This window comes from Manduca sexta, unplaced genomic scaffold, assembly GCF_014839805.1.
Source record: "Manduca sexta isolate Smith_Timp_Sample1 unplaced genomic scaffold, JHU_Msex_v1.0 HiC_scaffold_2931, whole genome shotgun sequence".
In the NCBI taxonomy this organism is placed as follows: Eukaryota; Metazoa; Arthropoda; class Insecta; order Lepidoptera; family Sphingidae; genus Manduca; species Manduca sexta.
This window is the reverse complement of record NW_023593946.1, coordinates 1-18220: the sequence shown is the minus strand read 5'-3', so window position 1 is coordinate 18220 and position 18220 is coordinate 1. Positions and strand designations below refer to the sequence as shown.

The following is an 18220-nucleotide window of genomic DNA, read 5'->3' as shown; positions in this document are numbered from 1 at the left end:
TCTAACATTCCTGTAAACCCAGGAAAATATTATGTATCTCAGAAAAACTTTTCACGTGCGCAGAGCCACGGGTAAATCTGTTACATATGTACTATTGGTAGCTAGATAGCTACAATTATTACAAGTAAGTTCTTATATTATTTTTGGATGTAGGATTTAAATTTTAGAACTTGTCCTAAGCTGACCTTAATGCGTGACCTTCACCTGCGGTATTTTTTCCAAATGAGTTAATAATTTTTATTATATTTCCCGAACAATTATTAATTAAGTACAACTAATAATTTTATGAACTTGTGTATTCCCATGGGTGACGGAGTGCGGCGTTTAATTCCCGTGTTGCAGACCTTTACCGGAATAAAAGTCCCTCTACCTATAGGTATCTACTGCATTCATGTATTAATCGAGGACATCATTTTATGCGTATAAATTCTATCTAAATAAATAATTTGTGCGTTAACCTACCTATTTCTAATAAACATGCAAAACAAAAAACACATTACGCCTTTATACCCGAAGGGGTAGGCGGTGGTGCAACTGGGGCACCCACTTTACACCTATGTGTGCCATCCCATGATGTTTAAGGAGGCCAGTCTATCCCCATATCGGCCAACAACTCCAGACTCCGGGAACCCGCAGCCGATCCGGCCTCTTATAGGCCGATTAGTCTTATCAGTACATTAAGGAAACAGGTCTCCTCGACCGTCTCAAAATAGTAGCTCACTGTCATCATCAGCTCCCTCCGAAGCGGTTTGGTTTCCGAAGTAGGCACCGTTGCGTGCATCAGATACTCCGCATCACGGAGCATGTCTATAATAAGCTTACATACAACATCTATACCGGAGCTCTTTTATTCGTAGTTGAAACAGAATGCGACAAAGTGTGGAACAACGGCTTACTTTTAAGCTGTACACTCTCAATGTGCCCATACAACTACATCATACGAGACTTTTGTCGAATCGCGGTTTTAAATATCCCATGGAGGGAACTCCCTCTTTCCGACACATCATTACCGCCGGAGTCCCGCACGGTTCCGTTCTCTCTTCTTTTCTCTTCTTGCTTTACCCAAGCGATATTCCTAAATTAAAAGACGTCCATCTGGCGCTCTTCGCGGACGACACTACGTGATCTACGCTTCACGTAGAGACCCGGATCAGGTGGTGTGCACTTTGCAAGCTGCAGCCGACTAACTCGGTGCGTGGTTTCGCAAATGGCGCATCACAGAAAAGCCAGGCAATTATTTTCACTAAGAAAAAGCAAGCACAAGCTTCTTATGGATCAGTTAATATCTCTGGCCAAATCATTTCTAAGACCAATAAAGTCAAATATTTATGAGTAATCCTAGATCATAAGTTGACCTTCGTTGCATACGTAAACGCGGTACGCGCGCGAGCCACATTTTCGATCTGTCAGTCACATTGGCTCATATATAAAATAGTGAAATGTCCAACCGCAACAAGATTCCGATCTTTACCACATGTATTGGCCGACAATAACATACGCATTGCCCGCGTTCACCGACATACCGCCTTCTCGACTTCAACGTCTGCAGGTATTGCAAAACAAATTCATAAGGCGAGCTTTTAATGCCCCGTGGTATAATCTCCACTTAATCTCGCAATCGCGAACAACATATTTTTGGCTGTCAGTATATGTATATATGTACTATGTACCTACTAGATTTTGGGTTCCGTACATTCACTGTGTTCAATTAAATTTAACTGCAATCCATTCAAACTGACTTTAGTATGGTGTCAATATCGACAGTTTGTGGTTATGTCCGGAGCGGCTTTCCATATATATTATAATTCTCTTTGGGAGCGGCGCTCATAATAGAATGATTACTTACTCTAGTCTAGGTATCCCAAGTGACAGGCATAGCCTAGTTTGGGGACCCCTGACAATAATTGAAATGCTTAAATTCAGATATGCCAATTATTGTTCATGTACTTCGTAACGTTATTATTTCTGTGTTCTTTTTGTTGCAATAAAGTTAAGTTATTATTATTTATTTATTTAGTCTAAGGTTAAACGTGGAGGTTATAAAAATATTAGTAAAATAAGTAAAATTATTTGTTGTTCGAGTGAATATATAGGTTATAACAGTTTTGGTGGCTATTTTAGTTCAAATGTTGAACAAATAGTTTATATGGACATTCGTGTCTACAGAATATACGTCAATGGATGAAACCCTTGATATGCTGTGTTTTCGAGAAGCCATTTTCAAAAATATTTTTTTCGATTTAAAACACAGCATGACAAAAGTTTCATCTGACTAAGGAATTTAAACCTTCCATATATTTGATTAGGCACTAAACCAATTTATATATAATATAATAATATAATAAGCCTTTTATTTTCTTTGCTTGGTAACTAAAATAGTGCACATACATTTTTTTTATAATTTTTATTGTTTGCTAATTAAATGTACTAGTCGCAATGTGTATTTGCAAGAACCCTCTGCAGGTGAAGGCCTCCTCCAAGGAATTCCATTCGTCTCTTGATTGTGCTTTTTGGAGCCAATTGGGACCCGCCAGTTTCTTGATTTCATCCTCCCATTTAGCACAAGGTCTCCCTTTTTTTCTTTAGCCTGACGGCCCTTTCCAAAATATTACTTTTCTTGTCCACCTCTCATCTTGTAAACGTGCTATATGTCCGGCCCACTTCCATGTCAGTGCTAGAGCTTGCCTTAGTCCATCAATTGTCTTGGTCAATTCTCTTATTTTTTAAAACAATTTATATAACTTTTAATTATTTCATATACTTAAATGTTTTATATTTTTAAGAAGTTGAGAGGTTCAATTTAAATTTTATTAGTTCCTATTATTAATCATTATTACTAATTCTTAAAACTTATTATCGCTGCAAAAGGGTGACTTTACAAGGTTACCTAAAGAACGCGATTATAAAGATCTCTTAAAGCATGCGATCTCGCAAGACTGGATTCATGATCTCGCGAGATCGGGGTTTGGTCTAAAATCTCGCGAGATTGCATTCCCTAGTGGACACCAATATGCCGACCATCAGGCACTTTATGCATATGGCTAGCAGACCCTATTTTGATAACGCGAGCAATGATCCAAATACGTTGCTTAGGCAAAATTCGATCTATACTTCTTTCGACCGCGCTAAATGGAGAGGGCCGCGTTCAGTTCTTACTGATCCAGAGGACGATATCACTCTGGCTTTTCGTCATAAAATGGAGTTCTTGAAACTCGTACACTCCTCAAAACCGCAGATCCGTTTTTGCAACATGTTTCATTACTGTTCCACTCCTATTGGTCATAGCGTGATGATATATAGCTTATAGAGCTCCAGGAATAAAAGGCTATCCAACACAAAAATAATTTTTCAGTTTGAACCGGCAGTTCCTGAGATTAGCGTGTTCAAACAAACAAACAAATAAACTCTTCAGCTTTATATAATAGTATAGATAAGTAATATTTGGACTCAAATGACCGCGCGTAGGGGATCCGAACGAACCTCGGACTGGAGGAATGAAAAGACTTCTTTAGCGGTCCCGACGTTTGGGTCAAAATACTACTAAGTACTTAATAAGCATTAATAATAATAATAATAATATCAGCCCTGTATTATATACTTGCCCACTGCTGAGCACGGGCCTCCTCTACTACTGAGAGGGATTAGGCCTTAGTCCACCACGCTGGCCTAGTGCGGATTGGTAGACTTCACACACCCTCGAAATTCCTATAGAGAACTTCTCAGGTATGCAGGTTTCCTCACGATGTTTTCCTTCACCGTTAAAGCAAGCGATAATTCACAAAGAATACACACTTAATTTATTAGAAAAATCAGAGGTGTGTACCCTTGGGATTTGAACCTGCGGACATTCGTCTCGGCAGTCCGTTCCACAACCAACTAGGCTATCGCCGCTTAGAAATAATAAGCATTAGAAATATTTTAAAATAAAAAAAAAATATATAAAATCGATGGTTGGATTTCAGCGACTGCAAGGCCATAAATACAAAATATATAAAAAGACTCAAGTTTCGAACTTAATTTATTAAAGCCAATGGTAAATTAATACATATTACGTACTTACTACATTTAAATAATAAGATACGCTTTTTACAAAGTAACTAACTCCATTTTTCTATATTTTTTTCTAAGTGTAGATACAGGATCCTTGAAAAGTATTGGATCAAGACGCAATACAGAACGCATGAGTGGCATATAACCCCACGCCGTGGCAAACGTGTTCAAGCAGGACTGCCTCTGGACGAAATGTTCAGGGTCACTCCAAGAAGATCTGAAACATTATAAATTTGATCACCTCGTGTACACAGGTACCAGGTACAAACACACGTCACAAGGTGTATCATGTATGTGTGCAAACGTGCCTGTATCTGCTGTGCGCGGGCTTTGTAGCAGCGGCGCTGCGCCAGCTTGAGCGGCGGGCGGCGCGCGGCGTGCGCCACGACGCAGTTGAGCAGGATGTCCTCGCAGTTGGCGGCGCGGCGCACGGCGCGGCGCAGCGCCGGCGCGCCCGCCGCGTACAGCGCCAGCCACGCGCGGTGCACCAGCGCCGCGCCCGGCAGCACCAGCGAGTACGCCGCGCCCCACTTGCTGCTGTAGCCCCACGCCGTCTGCCGCACCACGACCCGTCAGACCCACTCACAAACCTGACCATCCCTACGGTTGCATACCCGCTGACTACGCAACGACATTCTTTCAAAGCATAATATGACGTCTCATTCATCCACGAGTGCGGACAGTTTAGAACCGAACTGAATTGTTACGCCTTAACTATATTCATCGATCGAATAGTGATAAACTCACATTTCTTACGATTAGCAAAACGTAAGGTGTTGCTGGCACTGTTAACGAGTACTCTTTAGTCGTGGCGATTAATATTTCGTAGCAAATTTAAAAGATGCAGGAAAAACTAGTCGAGAGTTATGGGTAGTACTATATTTACCTTAGCTTCATCCCAGAAATGCGTCCTCGCAGGATATCCCACGATTCGCTCTGGGAAATGTCGCCAAACTAGGAATGCGAAGTCTAATTCTTCAGCTAGTAGAGGCGCGTCACCATCTAAAGAGAATACTGCTGCTGTGGGTACCGCCCAAAGCGGTTGCCAACGCGCTGATACACCTTCCCTAGAGACATAATATTATCCTTATCTCTCTTATTTAAACTTGCTACACTTGTATAGTTACCTACTTGTATAAGTAGAGGGCAAATAGACTAACTTGACAACTAACAGTAAAAAATTGCAGTTACTACAATTTTTATTGTAATTTAATGGTTATTAAGATAAACAATGTTTAAACACTGTTTTGTAATGCATGGAGTTAGACAAGACTTGATGTTTAGCATTAGACACTGTTTAGCTAAACACATGTTTAAACTGTGCCTAGAGTATTTTTCTAATAACATTGTATATTACGTTTAATTTTCAAAATAGATACTCCGATGTAGAATTCACAAGTTGAAACTAGTATTAACTTTGAATAAAATAGAAAATTATACCCTGGATAATGCGTGGTGGCATCTATGACGAGTACGGGCAGAGGCTCCCGCAAGTCTCCCGCCAGCCGCGACAACGACTTCAGCGAAGGCGCCGCGCGCTCGCTGTCCCACACTACCACCACCTGTGGCAGCCCAACACTGTTAACCGCTGCTAACGCTCAAACGGATGTCACTATCAGAAGGGCGTAATTCGTTACTTTTGTAAAATATTAGATTAGTTAGTACACACACTCAACATCACGTATTTTATCCCCCGAAGGGGGTATGCAGAGAAGCGCAACCATGGCATCCCACTTTTCGCCAAGTGTGTTCCGTCCCATGATGTTATAGGGGGCGAGCCTATCGCCATATCGGGCACAGATTCCAGACTCCGGGCTGATACTGAGCAGAAAAACCCCAATATCACTTTGCCCGACCCGGGATTCGAACCCAGGACCTCAGAGCGCTGCCGTACCGCGCATGCAGTACTACTACGCCACCGAGGCAGTCTAGAGTATATTAGATTAGTAATTGGGATTAAATCCACTTTAATTTCAATCGTTAATCGTTAGTCGAAATTACATTATTTACCTATCGCTATTACGTGATTACTTATGTCAGTGCGTTCCACTTTTGTTCACATTACTTGAAGAGTATAGTCCCACAATCCAAATTAAAGTAAAAATGTATTGTTGAAAATCTGCTTAGTTACCTTACCATTAGATGTTACATACGCTCAAAATTTTAATTTATTAGAAAGGATACGCTATCGCTGTCTAACCTTTTCACAAAATTCACTGCTTGCTATATTGGCGAGCAGTTTATGTAAAGCCGGTGATGTTGCTTGAGCGTAAAGTAATGCTGTGAAAGAGTTACCAGGAGTCGGTGGAGGCGCAGCGAGAGGAACAGAAGGTGCAGGGAGAGGTGCCAGGGGCGTAGAGGGTGCTGGTGGGGCGGGGAGGATAGGCGACGCTATAGGATAGTGCGACCGAGAGTCCCCATACGCTGCGAGAGTCCCGAGGGCGCCAGGTGATGCGTTCCAAATTAAAGCTTCGCGTCGCGTTGACGATTTATGGAAGAGAATCCGTTCTGCAAGGATCTGTGCATACGAAAATTACCAATATTTTAAATAACTACCTAAAACCCTCTTCAATTTCAAATTTTGATTAAAGATTCATCTTGAAATACAGTTTTTAAGATACAATTTCTAAATCGATGTTAAATATTTATGCACCGTTCCAACAGGTATTTAGGCGCTAGCCACTTAGACCTAGGTACCTGCAAGCCGGCGATGTACTAGTGTATAGTTATGATGTGGCCTATTTTTGGGTAGGTTTATTATATTATGTGTATCTCAAATTTTATAGATATAGCTGTGATACTAAGAATACCTCAATGTATCCTTAGTATCACAGCTATATCTATAAAATTTGAGTTAAACATAAATGTCGTAAAGCTTATTTGACCAGCAAAATCATACCTGTCGTACTTCATGTAAGTATTATTTAAAACTAAAATGATACATTCGATTGTCGACACCTAAATCAATTAAACAGTTTAAAAATATTTACCTCGATTGTAGTAAATACAATTTTCTCGATTGATGAGAAGTATTGTTCCCATAAGAACTGTGTCTGTTGCCTCAGTGCAAGTATACGCTCAGGCGGCACTGAGCGCACAAGCTCTGGTACCTACAATTTTAAAAGCCTATAATATCAGTATTTCTCTGACAAAATTGTTAGCAGTTGTTACGTTTATATGAATAAACCCTGTTGACATTTGTTTGGGTTTCTAGAATAGACATATTAAGATTCTTGGAACTTTCGAATATGGCAACTAAAAGAGCCTGCCTACAACACTGTTTCAGACTATGACCGTGCTAAGAGCGTCTCATGCAAATAAATATTTTTTGTATTGAAAAGCATGAGACTATGCCCACTAAACCGTTTCGACATCGACCGTGCATGAAACACGACGTTGCCAAACCAGTTGCGCGCATGCGGCGCAACGGGGAAATACTTTGTTTTTCAAAAGTTATTCTAGTGTGTTCATGTCCAAATCGAGAATTTCCGTGTTGCCAAGATGAAATAGTGTATTGTAACACAATATTATCTTAAATCAGTAAAACCAACTTAAGGAGATGCCTCCGAAGCAATTCTTGTGCCGTCGGTCTTCACACCGATGGTATGTACGTATTGCCGCAGCCCTAGTCACACAATCCAGTATAAATACATTTATGGTTGTTACTAAACATTGGGGCCTATGAGGGCTCACGAACATTTTCGGACCTTCTCCCATCCGTCCATTCTAATAAGATTCCTTTTACTTCCCCCACATTTCCGTTCCCCAGATCTCTCCTCCCAACTTTCCTCCAGGGTAGGGTTGCCAACCGTGCTATAATATATAGTATTGTACTATATTTTGGATCGGCGTACTATACACTGGAGGTGGCAGGAGAAAAAATAGATCCCCGTTGTGTAATTTGGGTCATATTACTAAGTACTTCCGACCACTAAATGCAATTAATACACAATAATACGATGAAATATGACATGGTAATATAGAGTCAAGTTAAGAAGATTATTATCTTGACGGTATATTATGGAAGATTACGAAGGAATTACGGTGATTACCCTGTACATGGAGACATTGTAATCTGGTAATACGTCTTAATGGACGCAGTAGTCCGCGTCGTGTTTCTTTCAGTGACTGTTACGTTCATGGCGCGGTCACGGCATGATCCGAATATGTAGGCAGCCTCCTTTTATATAAGATAAGCGTCTTAGGAGACTAATTTTGACTTGCATTCACAGATTCCAAATTTTTATCTATACTATTATATAAAGCTGCATAGTTTGTTTGATTGTTTGAGCAAAGCAGTAATGAAAAATGTTGCAAAACCCGGGAAAATTTATTTACTTTTGAGTGCTTTCGTTGCATGCTCTCAGTAAACAATTAAAGTTTTTATATAGCGTGAAAATATATAGCGTGACTTTTGTAACGGAAAACTTTCTCACTCGGGCAAAAGCTAGTGAATTATAAGAATGTATAGCTAATAAGGTAAAAGCGAGTAAGATGGCCGTATGAGAGCGATGGTCAATCAAATAATCACTTTTCCTTTAACTTGATGAAACTATTATCTTGTTAATTCACTTCGTAGAGTGCGGAAAAAGACGTTTCGTCAAAACTCAGGCCAAGAAAACATAAAATGTACTTATCTGTCTGAAATATCTCTTTCCGGGAGCCTATGTTCTACCGAAGGTTTCAATCTGTTTCCATACCAAATTTCATCTAAATTCATTGGGTAATTTTTGAGTTTATCGCGTTCAATCAGACAAACAGATGTGGCTGGGGTCTTTGTTTTATAATATATAGCTTTTGCCCGCAGCTCCGCCCGCGTTATAAAGTTTTCCGTTATAAAAGTCACGCTATATATTTTCCCGGGAGCCTATGTTCTTCCCAGGGTCTCAAACTGTCTCCATACCAAATTTTATCCTAATACGTTGGGTAGTTTTTGAGTTTAACACGTTCGGGCAGACCGATGCAGCGGGGCACTTTGTTTTATGATATATTTTTGTAGAACTTTTTAAAAGGAACAATCCCGTCATACATTATTGTTGCATAACTTTAACCGTTTACGCAGCGCACGCAACAGAAGCTCTCAAAACTAATAAATTGTCCCAGTTTTTGCATCATGTTTCATTACTGCTCCGCTCCTATTGGTCATAGCGTGACGATGTATAACCTATAGCACTCCAGGAACTAAGGGCTATCCAACACAAAAATATTTTTTCAGTTCGAACCGGTAGTTCCTGAGATTAGCGATTACTGCTCCGCTCCTATTGGGCATAGCGTGATGATATATATAGCCTATAGCATTCCAGGAACAAAGGGCTATCCAACACAAAAAGAATTATTCAGTTCAAACTCCTAGTTTCTGAGATTAGCCATTACTGCTCCGCTCCTATTGGGTATAGCGTGATGATATATAGCCGATAGCACTCCACGAACAAAGGGCTATCCAACGCAAGAAGAATTTTTCAGTTCGGACCGGTAGTTCCTGAGATTAGGCATTACTGCTCCGCTCCTATTGGGTATAGCGTGATGATATATAGCCTATAGCACTCCACGAACATAGGGCTACCCAACGCAAAAGAATTTTTCAGTTCGGACCGGTAGTTCCTGAGATTAGGCATTACTGCTCCGCTCCTATTGGGTATAGCGTGATGATATATAGCCTATAGCACTCCACGAACATAGGGCTATCCAACTTGGTCACGCCATCACGCGTGAACGGCTGGACCGTTTACAATATTTTTTTTTTTTGTTGTGTTTGTTATTGTCAGGAGAAGGTTCTTATGAAAGATAAATTTCAAAAAATTGCGCGCAAAATTAGAAAATTTAAGAAAACTTAACGACAATAATTTAATTTTCCATAACTGTCAGTTGTTTGAAATAATTGTTAGCGATTGATAGAATGCGCACTTCAAATTCATAGTTAGACGGAACAACTTCTGTCGGATCAGATAGTAATAGTATAGATATAATTGTGAAGAGTATCTGCAAAGCAAGTTACATTATCGCGAATCAATGCCAGGCACTCAACTATTAGCCTTTTCTTACCATCAGTGTATTTGTGCCACAGAAGTGATTTTTGCAAAATCAATACATAAATGAATAATAACCTGCAATAATAACCGCTCGTCTGCCCAAATAACAGCTCGTTTCCAATCTATTCTTTCATCAAAGGGCAATCGCCAGCTATTGCTTAATAACACAGGGATGCAACCAGCCGCTAGAGCTTCAAGGAAGCGATATGAACCAAGGCGACGTCCACGAGCCACCAAGCAAAATGTTGAATTAGCCAGGAGCTGTTCATAATCAAACCTTAAAATTTAAAACTACTTTTAATGCAGATAAGTAAAAGGGAAGAACAATTATATCCCTACTAATATAAATGCAAAAGTAATTTTATCTGTCTGTTGTTACACTTTCATGTCTAAATCTGAACTGAATTTGATGATATTTAGTACAGAGTGCATTCAAATTATAACAAAGAATATAGATTACTTTTATTATGGAAAATAAATTTCATGCAGGTGAAGTTGGCAGCAACACTTAATATTCAATAAATGGTTGTTGAATTAGTATAAGGGTAAAACTATAGGTATAAAGTATAGATAAAATGGCTTCACAATGTCACAAAATTACTTTTGCTTACCAAACACATCCTTAACACATTTATAATACCACACATCATATCTGATTGTTTAATATGTTGTATTTTAGGCAGGTAAAAAATATGAGCACAACAGTCACATAAACACTTATATAAACTGGTTTCCTCATAAAAACCAACTTTCAAATAAAGTATTCATAGTAGTCAATTTCATTTTAGGCTATGACACATCAAAAGTCTTACAAAAAAGCACACCACTTCCACCAACACTATGTTTGGTATAAATGCTGAATTATACAATAATCAGATTCATTTATTTCTAGTACTAACCACATAACTAATAAAATAGTGTATTCTTTAAGAATTTTAGGAACTTTATAATACTTACCTGAATAATAATATATAATAATAATATCAGCCCTGTATTATATACTTGCCCACTTCTGAGCACAGGCCTCCTCTACTACTGAGAGGGGTTAGGCCTTAGTCCACCACGCTGGCCTAGTGCGGATTGGTAAACTTCACACACCTTCGAAATTCCTATAGAGAACTTCTCAGATGTGCAGGTTTCCTCACAATGTTTTCCTTCACCATTAAAGCAACGATAAATTCACAAAGAATACATACATGATTTTAGAAAAGTCAGAGGTGTGTGCCCTTGGGATTTGAACCTGCAGACATTCGTCTTGGCAGTCCGTTCCACACCCAACTAGGCTATCGCCAAATGAATGATAATGCTATAATGTCTGAATATCTCTACATCTATAAATGTGTAGCAAATACAGGCTGGTCAGGACTTGTAATTAATGAAATATTATGATAGATGCTTACTTGTCATATTCTCTGTTATCCTCATCACAGCGTTCATCTCGTAAATCCTTCCAGGACTTTCCATGTCGACATGTTGTTACCAAAATGAGATTGTTACCATCATGTAAATGCCATAAGGAATTCCTTGTTTCACTTCCAATACCATGTACATATCTTTTTCCTTTGAATGCAAGTAAGTGGCGCCTGGGAGCAGGAAACGGATTTCCTGTGGCAGCTGGAGGCAAGCCTCCACGTTCTGGATGTTCCTTGTGGAATAATGGCAATGATATGTCAAACCCATCCCTGAATATAGTTTCCGAGGCGCTGGCTCTTGCCAGGATAGCCTCTCCTGGATCAAATCCTAAAGCCCCTTCTGCATAGTCAGGCCATGTGCCTGCATATAAATTAAATATGAGGTGGTTACGCCCATTTTTCCAGTAAGGTAAACGAGACAAGCGTGTGGCTACATCTGATACATGTTCAGGAGACAAAGGATCCGCATCTAGAGTATCTATTGCAGGGATAAACAAACAAGCCTCATTAGGATCCCTTGTGACAAAGCGAGATTCCCTCACCACCGATAATAGTTTACGATACGACGCACTAACTGGCCCATCACTGGGATAAACATATATCTTGGGTTCGTTTCCGCATTTTGAAAAGTCGAAACAAGTTTCCATGCGGCATGGTATTGTTTTTATAGTAGGCTGCCGTTTCAACTTAGAAGGCAATTCTGTTAATTCATCCAATGTTGCAAAAGAAGGAAGATCATGACCGTCTTTTTGGATTATGTCAGCTTTTAAATGGTGACTCCCATAATAAAAATATAATAAAAATGCGCAAGATATAAAAAGAAGAACGTAGCGTTTTTTTGCTTGCATATCACCAAACAGGACTATATTAATTTTGTACTTTGTCGAAATATAAATTTATATTATTTATAGACTAAAAATTTATTTCTAATTTCAGCGAAATGAAAGATAATCTGGTTCCTACTCAGAACAATGACAAGCATAGAAGTAACACTATGACATTTGAGCGTACTCTGTCTTAGACAGCAAGAAATTTAATTGTGTTGCGATCCCTTCTGACATCTTATCGATATCGATAGATGCTTTGTCTATCGGCTATGGTAAATTCACAGACCTGCTAAAATAAACACTTTTCGGTCAGTCAACTACAAACCGTTGCAAATTGCTATTTTAGATAGAGGCTAAAAAAGATATCAAAACCCTGATTTGGTATTCAAGTACCAAAACATCACTACAACATACCAATATCATTCACACAAAAATGGTTTAGCATTTAGATTATTAAATTAAGAAAATGTTAGAAATTTCGGAAGGAATGGAAACCGCTGTAAGTATCAAACAAGAAATCGGCCGGAATTTCGTCTAGGAGAAAGCCAGTACGCCTTCTGTTCTTAGGGATTAAAAGATACCCAAGAGGTGTGATTTGACAAAAGCTACTAAAATGGGACAGTAAAATTAAAACAAACCGGTATCATTCATGTCACATATGTTTGATAACTTATTTCAATGTTAATAAAACTTTGTCGAAATGCTTAGAGCAAACACGGTGCTGTTTTTTTCCAATGCCAATTGGGACGAGCTATGGAAACGATCCATTTTTTGCCTCATAGCATCATCTGTAGGGAATCTGCAATGAAACACATTGTATGAAACACACTATGAAAATCAGATAGTTTCCTCGACCCCAGCCTTCGCGCACGGTTTCCAAGTGGCTTTTACCACTACACCACCATACATTGAAAGTAAAAGGCAATTTATGCAAAATAGTAAACTACAATATACTAACATCTATGTTATCGACAGAATATGCAGCACAACACTATTGATCACGACTACGTAAATTGGTAAAAAATGAAAAATACTTAATAATGACTGGATCGAATGGCCAACAGCAGATTATAATATGACTACAGCATAATAAAGTATAATTAATAACACTTTTGCACTTATATACAGGGTTTAAGCAAATATATTCGATTTTTGTTTACTCACCGATGGAAGCTGATGATTTCAGTTTCATTTTCTTTACGAGAAGAATGAGATTTACACCCCACAATAACGCAGGCCATTGCTTGTTCCTAGGGCTATATTGTACCGCTTTATCACTGTGTATTTATTAAAATTAACAACAAAAATATTACAAAACATGTAGCCACTTTTGAAAAGCACGCGTTGAAGTATAACATAACTAAATTGTGTGGTCGCGTTTGTGACATTGTTTGGGATTGGCAAGTTAGAACATTTGACATTTTATTTGCTTTTTAATTCGGCATCATAAAGAGGACCAAAGGTAACCATTTGGTTATTTTAAAGTGTACGCAAGCCGACCTTAGCAACATAATATTTGTCTCGTTCTTTTCAACGGTTTTGGCCTATTTGAAAAAATAGGATAAGTATATGAGGGTAATTTAGATTCCTTCTATGCTTGTTCTTGTTCTGAGGGTTCCTACTTCCTAATTTGATTGTTTATAGCAAAGAGAGTTTATAGAGTGGAGCTGTCAAAACTCTAATTAGAAGTACATTTTTTTTGGTTTGATTTACTCCTTAAGGAGAAGGCAAAGGCTCTTAGCCATACAGCCTTAATTAGAAGTACATGAAATTTCTGTAAAAGGGTTTTTTTTTATTTATTTATTACGGCTCTGGAAACAAGTCCATTGAGCCCGTCTTCCATAAAATACAATTTCTTAAAATTATTCATGTTGCAAGTTTTCTAATTTCAAACTAAAAATTACAATTCTTCAATCGTAGATCGCACATACTGGAACATTGGTCGATAAAATATCATCTTCTTCAATAATTCTGGTACTGATTTAGGAAAATTGGATTCTGTTTCCATTAATTTATTAATAAAGATATTTCTTTGTTGATTAAACTTGGGGCAGGATAAAATAAGATGGTTGAGATCTGCGATGGGACTTGAGCAATGTGGACAACATTCTTGATGAACTATTTTCATTTTAAATAAGTGGGATGGAGTTCGGCAATGACCAAATCGCATTCTGTTTATAGTGGTAATGAATTTCCTCTCCGTATAGGGTTTCATGTTAGTATACCAGGGGCGGGAGGGCAGATTACTCTGTATAGTAGTATACCATCTTCCTTTTTTTTGAGAAGTTATTCCCCATACCTGTTGCCACATTTTTCTTGAATTTTCTTCAAATATAGGAAGATAGTCCGTAAATGGCATTCGAAAGCTGCCCGTGTGATCTTCGTCCCACATAGATTTAGAAGCGTCGCGTCGTCCGCTTTTTCATTTCCAAAAATACCGGTATGGGAGGGCACCCACTTAAACTCTACCACTTTGCCTTTACTACTTATACAGTGTAATATTTCTTTGATGAAAAATAAAATATAATTTGTTTTGTACAGTAAGATTGAGCCACATAATGCCATTAAGACACTCTGGGAATCAGATATCTAAATAATATCTAAATAAATAATAAATTTACTGACATTGGGTATGTCACTTATATATACCAAAGCTCTGTAAATGGCATACGCTTCGACTGTAAATATGCTACAAATACTATTAATTTTATAATTCATAGTTTTTAGTCTGACATCATAAAATGCAGAATACACAGCATTCACACTTTTGGACCCGTCAGTATAAACTCTATAACAATTATATTTATCATCTAAATATATTCTATATAACAATTTAGTACAATTTTTCACTAAGTCTAATTTAGGGTGAATGTTTACTAGGGCATCATACTTACAATTATATACAGGCCATTTAGTATGTTTACATATATCTTTACACAATTTATTTACGTGGGCCATTATAGTACATATTTCAGGAACCTTATTATGGATTAAATCGGAAGGATTAAATTCTGCGAGATTGACAAGATTATCAGGAAGTTTTAGTGAATCCGAGACTATAGGATTATAATTTGTTATTGATTTTAAGCAACATTTTTCTGCAAAATGCAGTCTTCTAATAGCTAGTGGAGGGATACAAAGTTCAGCTTCTAAAATGTCTGTCTCCAACTCAATGAACAAAATTTTAGATCTGGTTCTCAGTAATGCAGATGTAGCGGATGTTAATATCAGTAAAGCTCCTATTACAACAGTCGACCCGTTGCACCCTCATTTAGAGTTTTCTCTGTCTCTTATTGGTGTCATAGATCTAGATTGCAAGAATATCCCTAAATATTGCTTCTTCAAGGCAGATTTCGAAAAGATTATACAGCATCTGAATAATGTGTCTTGGGATAACGAACTGCAAAAACACTGTTCAGTTGATGAAATGACTTCTGTATTTTACGGTCACGTTCGCGAGGCCATTATCAAATATGTTCCCATGTCTTCAACGAAACGGAAGCGTTATCCTGTTTGGTTTTCTCGCGATTTGATAAATCGCTTGAAGGAAAACTGAAATATCGTAATAAGCTTCGCAAATTTAATAACAACCCACTTGATCAAATTTCCTATGACCTGGCTAAAAAAACATCAAAAGCACTGATGATGTCTTGCTATAATAGGTACATAATTTCTCTTGAGGAGAGTTTGCACGGTAATCCCAAATTGTTCTGGAGTTTTATTAAAAATAAAAAAAAGAACTGTAGTACCTATCCGAGGCAAAAGATACTTAATGATGAAACTGCTGGCAACTCCATCGACATTTCTAACCTTTTTGCTAAATGCTTTTCTGCGGCTTATGGCAACAGTAGTAATTTAGTTTCAACTAGATCTAATTCACATATTCCACTGTTAACGAGCAATTACCTTACGTTAATAAAATTTGAAGACAACCAAGTACTAAAAGTTTTAAAAAGACTTGATCGACATAAGGGTGCGGGATCGGACCGCATCCCTCCAATTTTTGTAGTGAATTGCGCCTCAGCTTTAGCAGCACAACCTCTTACAATCATATATAATAGATCTCTTGCTACTGGCGTGTTCCCGTCCATCTGGAAAGAAGCACTGGTCATCCCCCTATTCAAAAGTGGAAACAAGAATTTAGTTAGCAATTATAGACCAATTTCCATTCTTTCCGTATTTGCTAAGGTCTTTGAAAAACTGCTTAAACCCATTATCTCGTGGCATTTTAAACACATTTTAAACACACATCAACATGGTTTCGCAGGTGCCAGATCCACTATCACCAGTCTCACCTCGTTTATAAATGATGTTTCTAGGGAACTCGACAGCCGATCCTCAGTTGATGCGATCTACACTGATTTCAGTAAGGCTTTTGATCGAGTAAATCACACTTTCTTACTGCATAAGCTTTCTGGCTATGGGTTTGCCGAGCCTCTACTTAGCTGGTGTGCGTCATATCTGACTGATAGAAAATCAACAGTGGTTTTAAATGGTTTCTCCTCTAATCAATTCTTGGTCGGTTCGGGAGTGCCTCAAGGATCACACCTGGGGCCGCTATTTTTCAACATGTTCGTTAATGATATTGGAGACTGTTTTCAAAATTCCAGATATTACTTATTTGCAGACGACCTAAAGTTCTTTAGAGCGGTCGATGAGTTGGAGGATGCTGATTTACTGCAAGATGATCTGGACCGCTTGGCTGCGTGGTGCGTTACTAATGGGATGTCTCTCAATGTCTCGAAATGCTTTTCAATACGGTTTACTAGGAAAAAGCTTGACAACCTCGATGCTGTTTATAAAATTCAAAACTGCGGTCTTGCAAGAGTTGACAACATTAGAGACCTGGGAGTTTTACTCGACTGTAAACTACAGTTCAACCTCCATATTGACAAAATTTGCGCTAGGGCATTTAAAAATCTTGGATTTATCTTGCGCAATGGCAGAGACTTTAAATCACCTAAAACAAAGATATTACTCTTCAACTCGTTCATTCGCAGTGGCTTAGAGTATTGCAGCATAGCTTGGAACCCTTTTACGATATTTATTCAAAGCTCGAAAGCGTTCAAAAACGCTTTCTATGGCATCTAGTCTTTTCGTGTAATATGGGAAAAAGCTTGAAAGATATGAAGACAGGTTAATACATTTCAAAATGATGTCCTTGACTGATCGACGAGTTCACCTAGACATTTTGTTCTTGTACGAACTTGCGAATGGAATTCTGGATACTCCTTATCTTCTATCTTGCCTAAACTTCACTGCTCCACAAAAAATCCCGCGCCTCTAGGTTTGAGCTCCTGAAAACTACATTTTGTAAATCAAACTTGGGTCATAACGCACCAATTAATCGGATTGTGCGAGAATTCAACGCTATTTCCAAAACTAAGGAAGTTGATCTGTTCGCTGCCAGTATCAGTAGCTTTAAGAAATGCTTATTGGGATGAATTACATTATTTTAAAACTTAATTTTAATTTTATGACATACTTCTATTTTAGTCATTGTTCTATTTATATGCATTTGACATTATATTAACTTTATATTAATGAATTTTAATTTAATTAATACATCCTATTATATAATGTTAAGTTTTTATTTTCGGATAGTTCTAAAGATTGTTAATTGTTTATTTAATTTTAATTTAATTTAATTTAATTTTATTTTATGTTGATTCTCTATTGTTTGAAAAAAATATTTTTAATACTTATTAGTTATATACAATCGCATGTAGTCTTCACCTTTAATTACAATGGCATTAAGTTAATCTATCAATATTTTAAATTTCATTCATGTATTGGTGCACATTGGTTGGTGATCAATAAAAAAATATATATATATATATATTTATAGGGGTTGTTTTCATACCACCACTTATAATGCGTAAAGCCATATTTTGATAACATC

General features: G+C 37.9%; 1 protein-coding gene across 1 annotated transcript; it reads right to left on the bottom strand.

Moving 5' to 3' along the window:
- Nucleotides 1-4000: 4000 nt before the first annotated feature.
- LOC115448364 (exostosin-1) lies at nucleotides 4001-12504 on the bottom strand. The gene is given in 9 exon segments (XM_037446374.1): nucleotides 4001-4270; nucleotides 4359-4381; nucleotides 4383-4604; nucleotides 4937-5117; nucleotides 5491-5612; nucleotides 6251-6568; nucleotides 7041-7160; nucleotides 10155-10356; nucleotides 11480-12504. Coding segments are annotated over 9 exon segments (2232 nt in total). The 5' UTR covers nucleotides 12340-12504; the 3' UTR covers nucleotides 4001-4086.
- Nucleotides 12505-18220: the final 5716 nt, after the last annotated feature.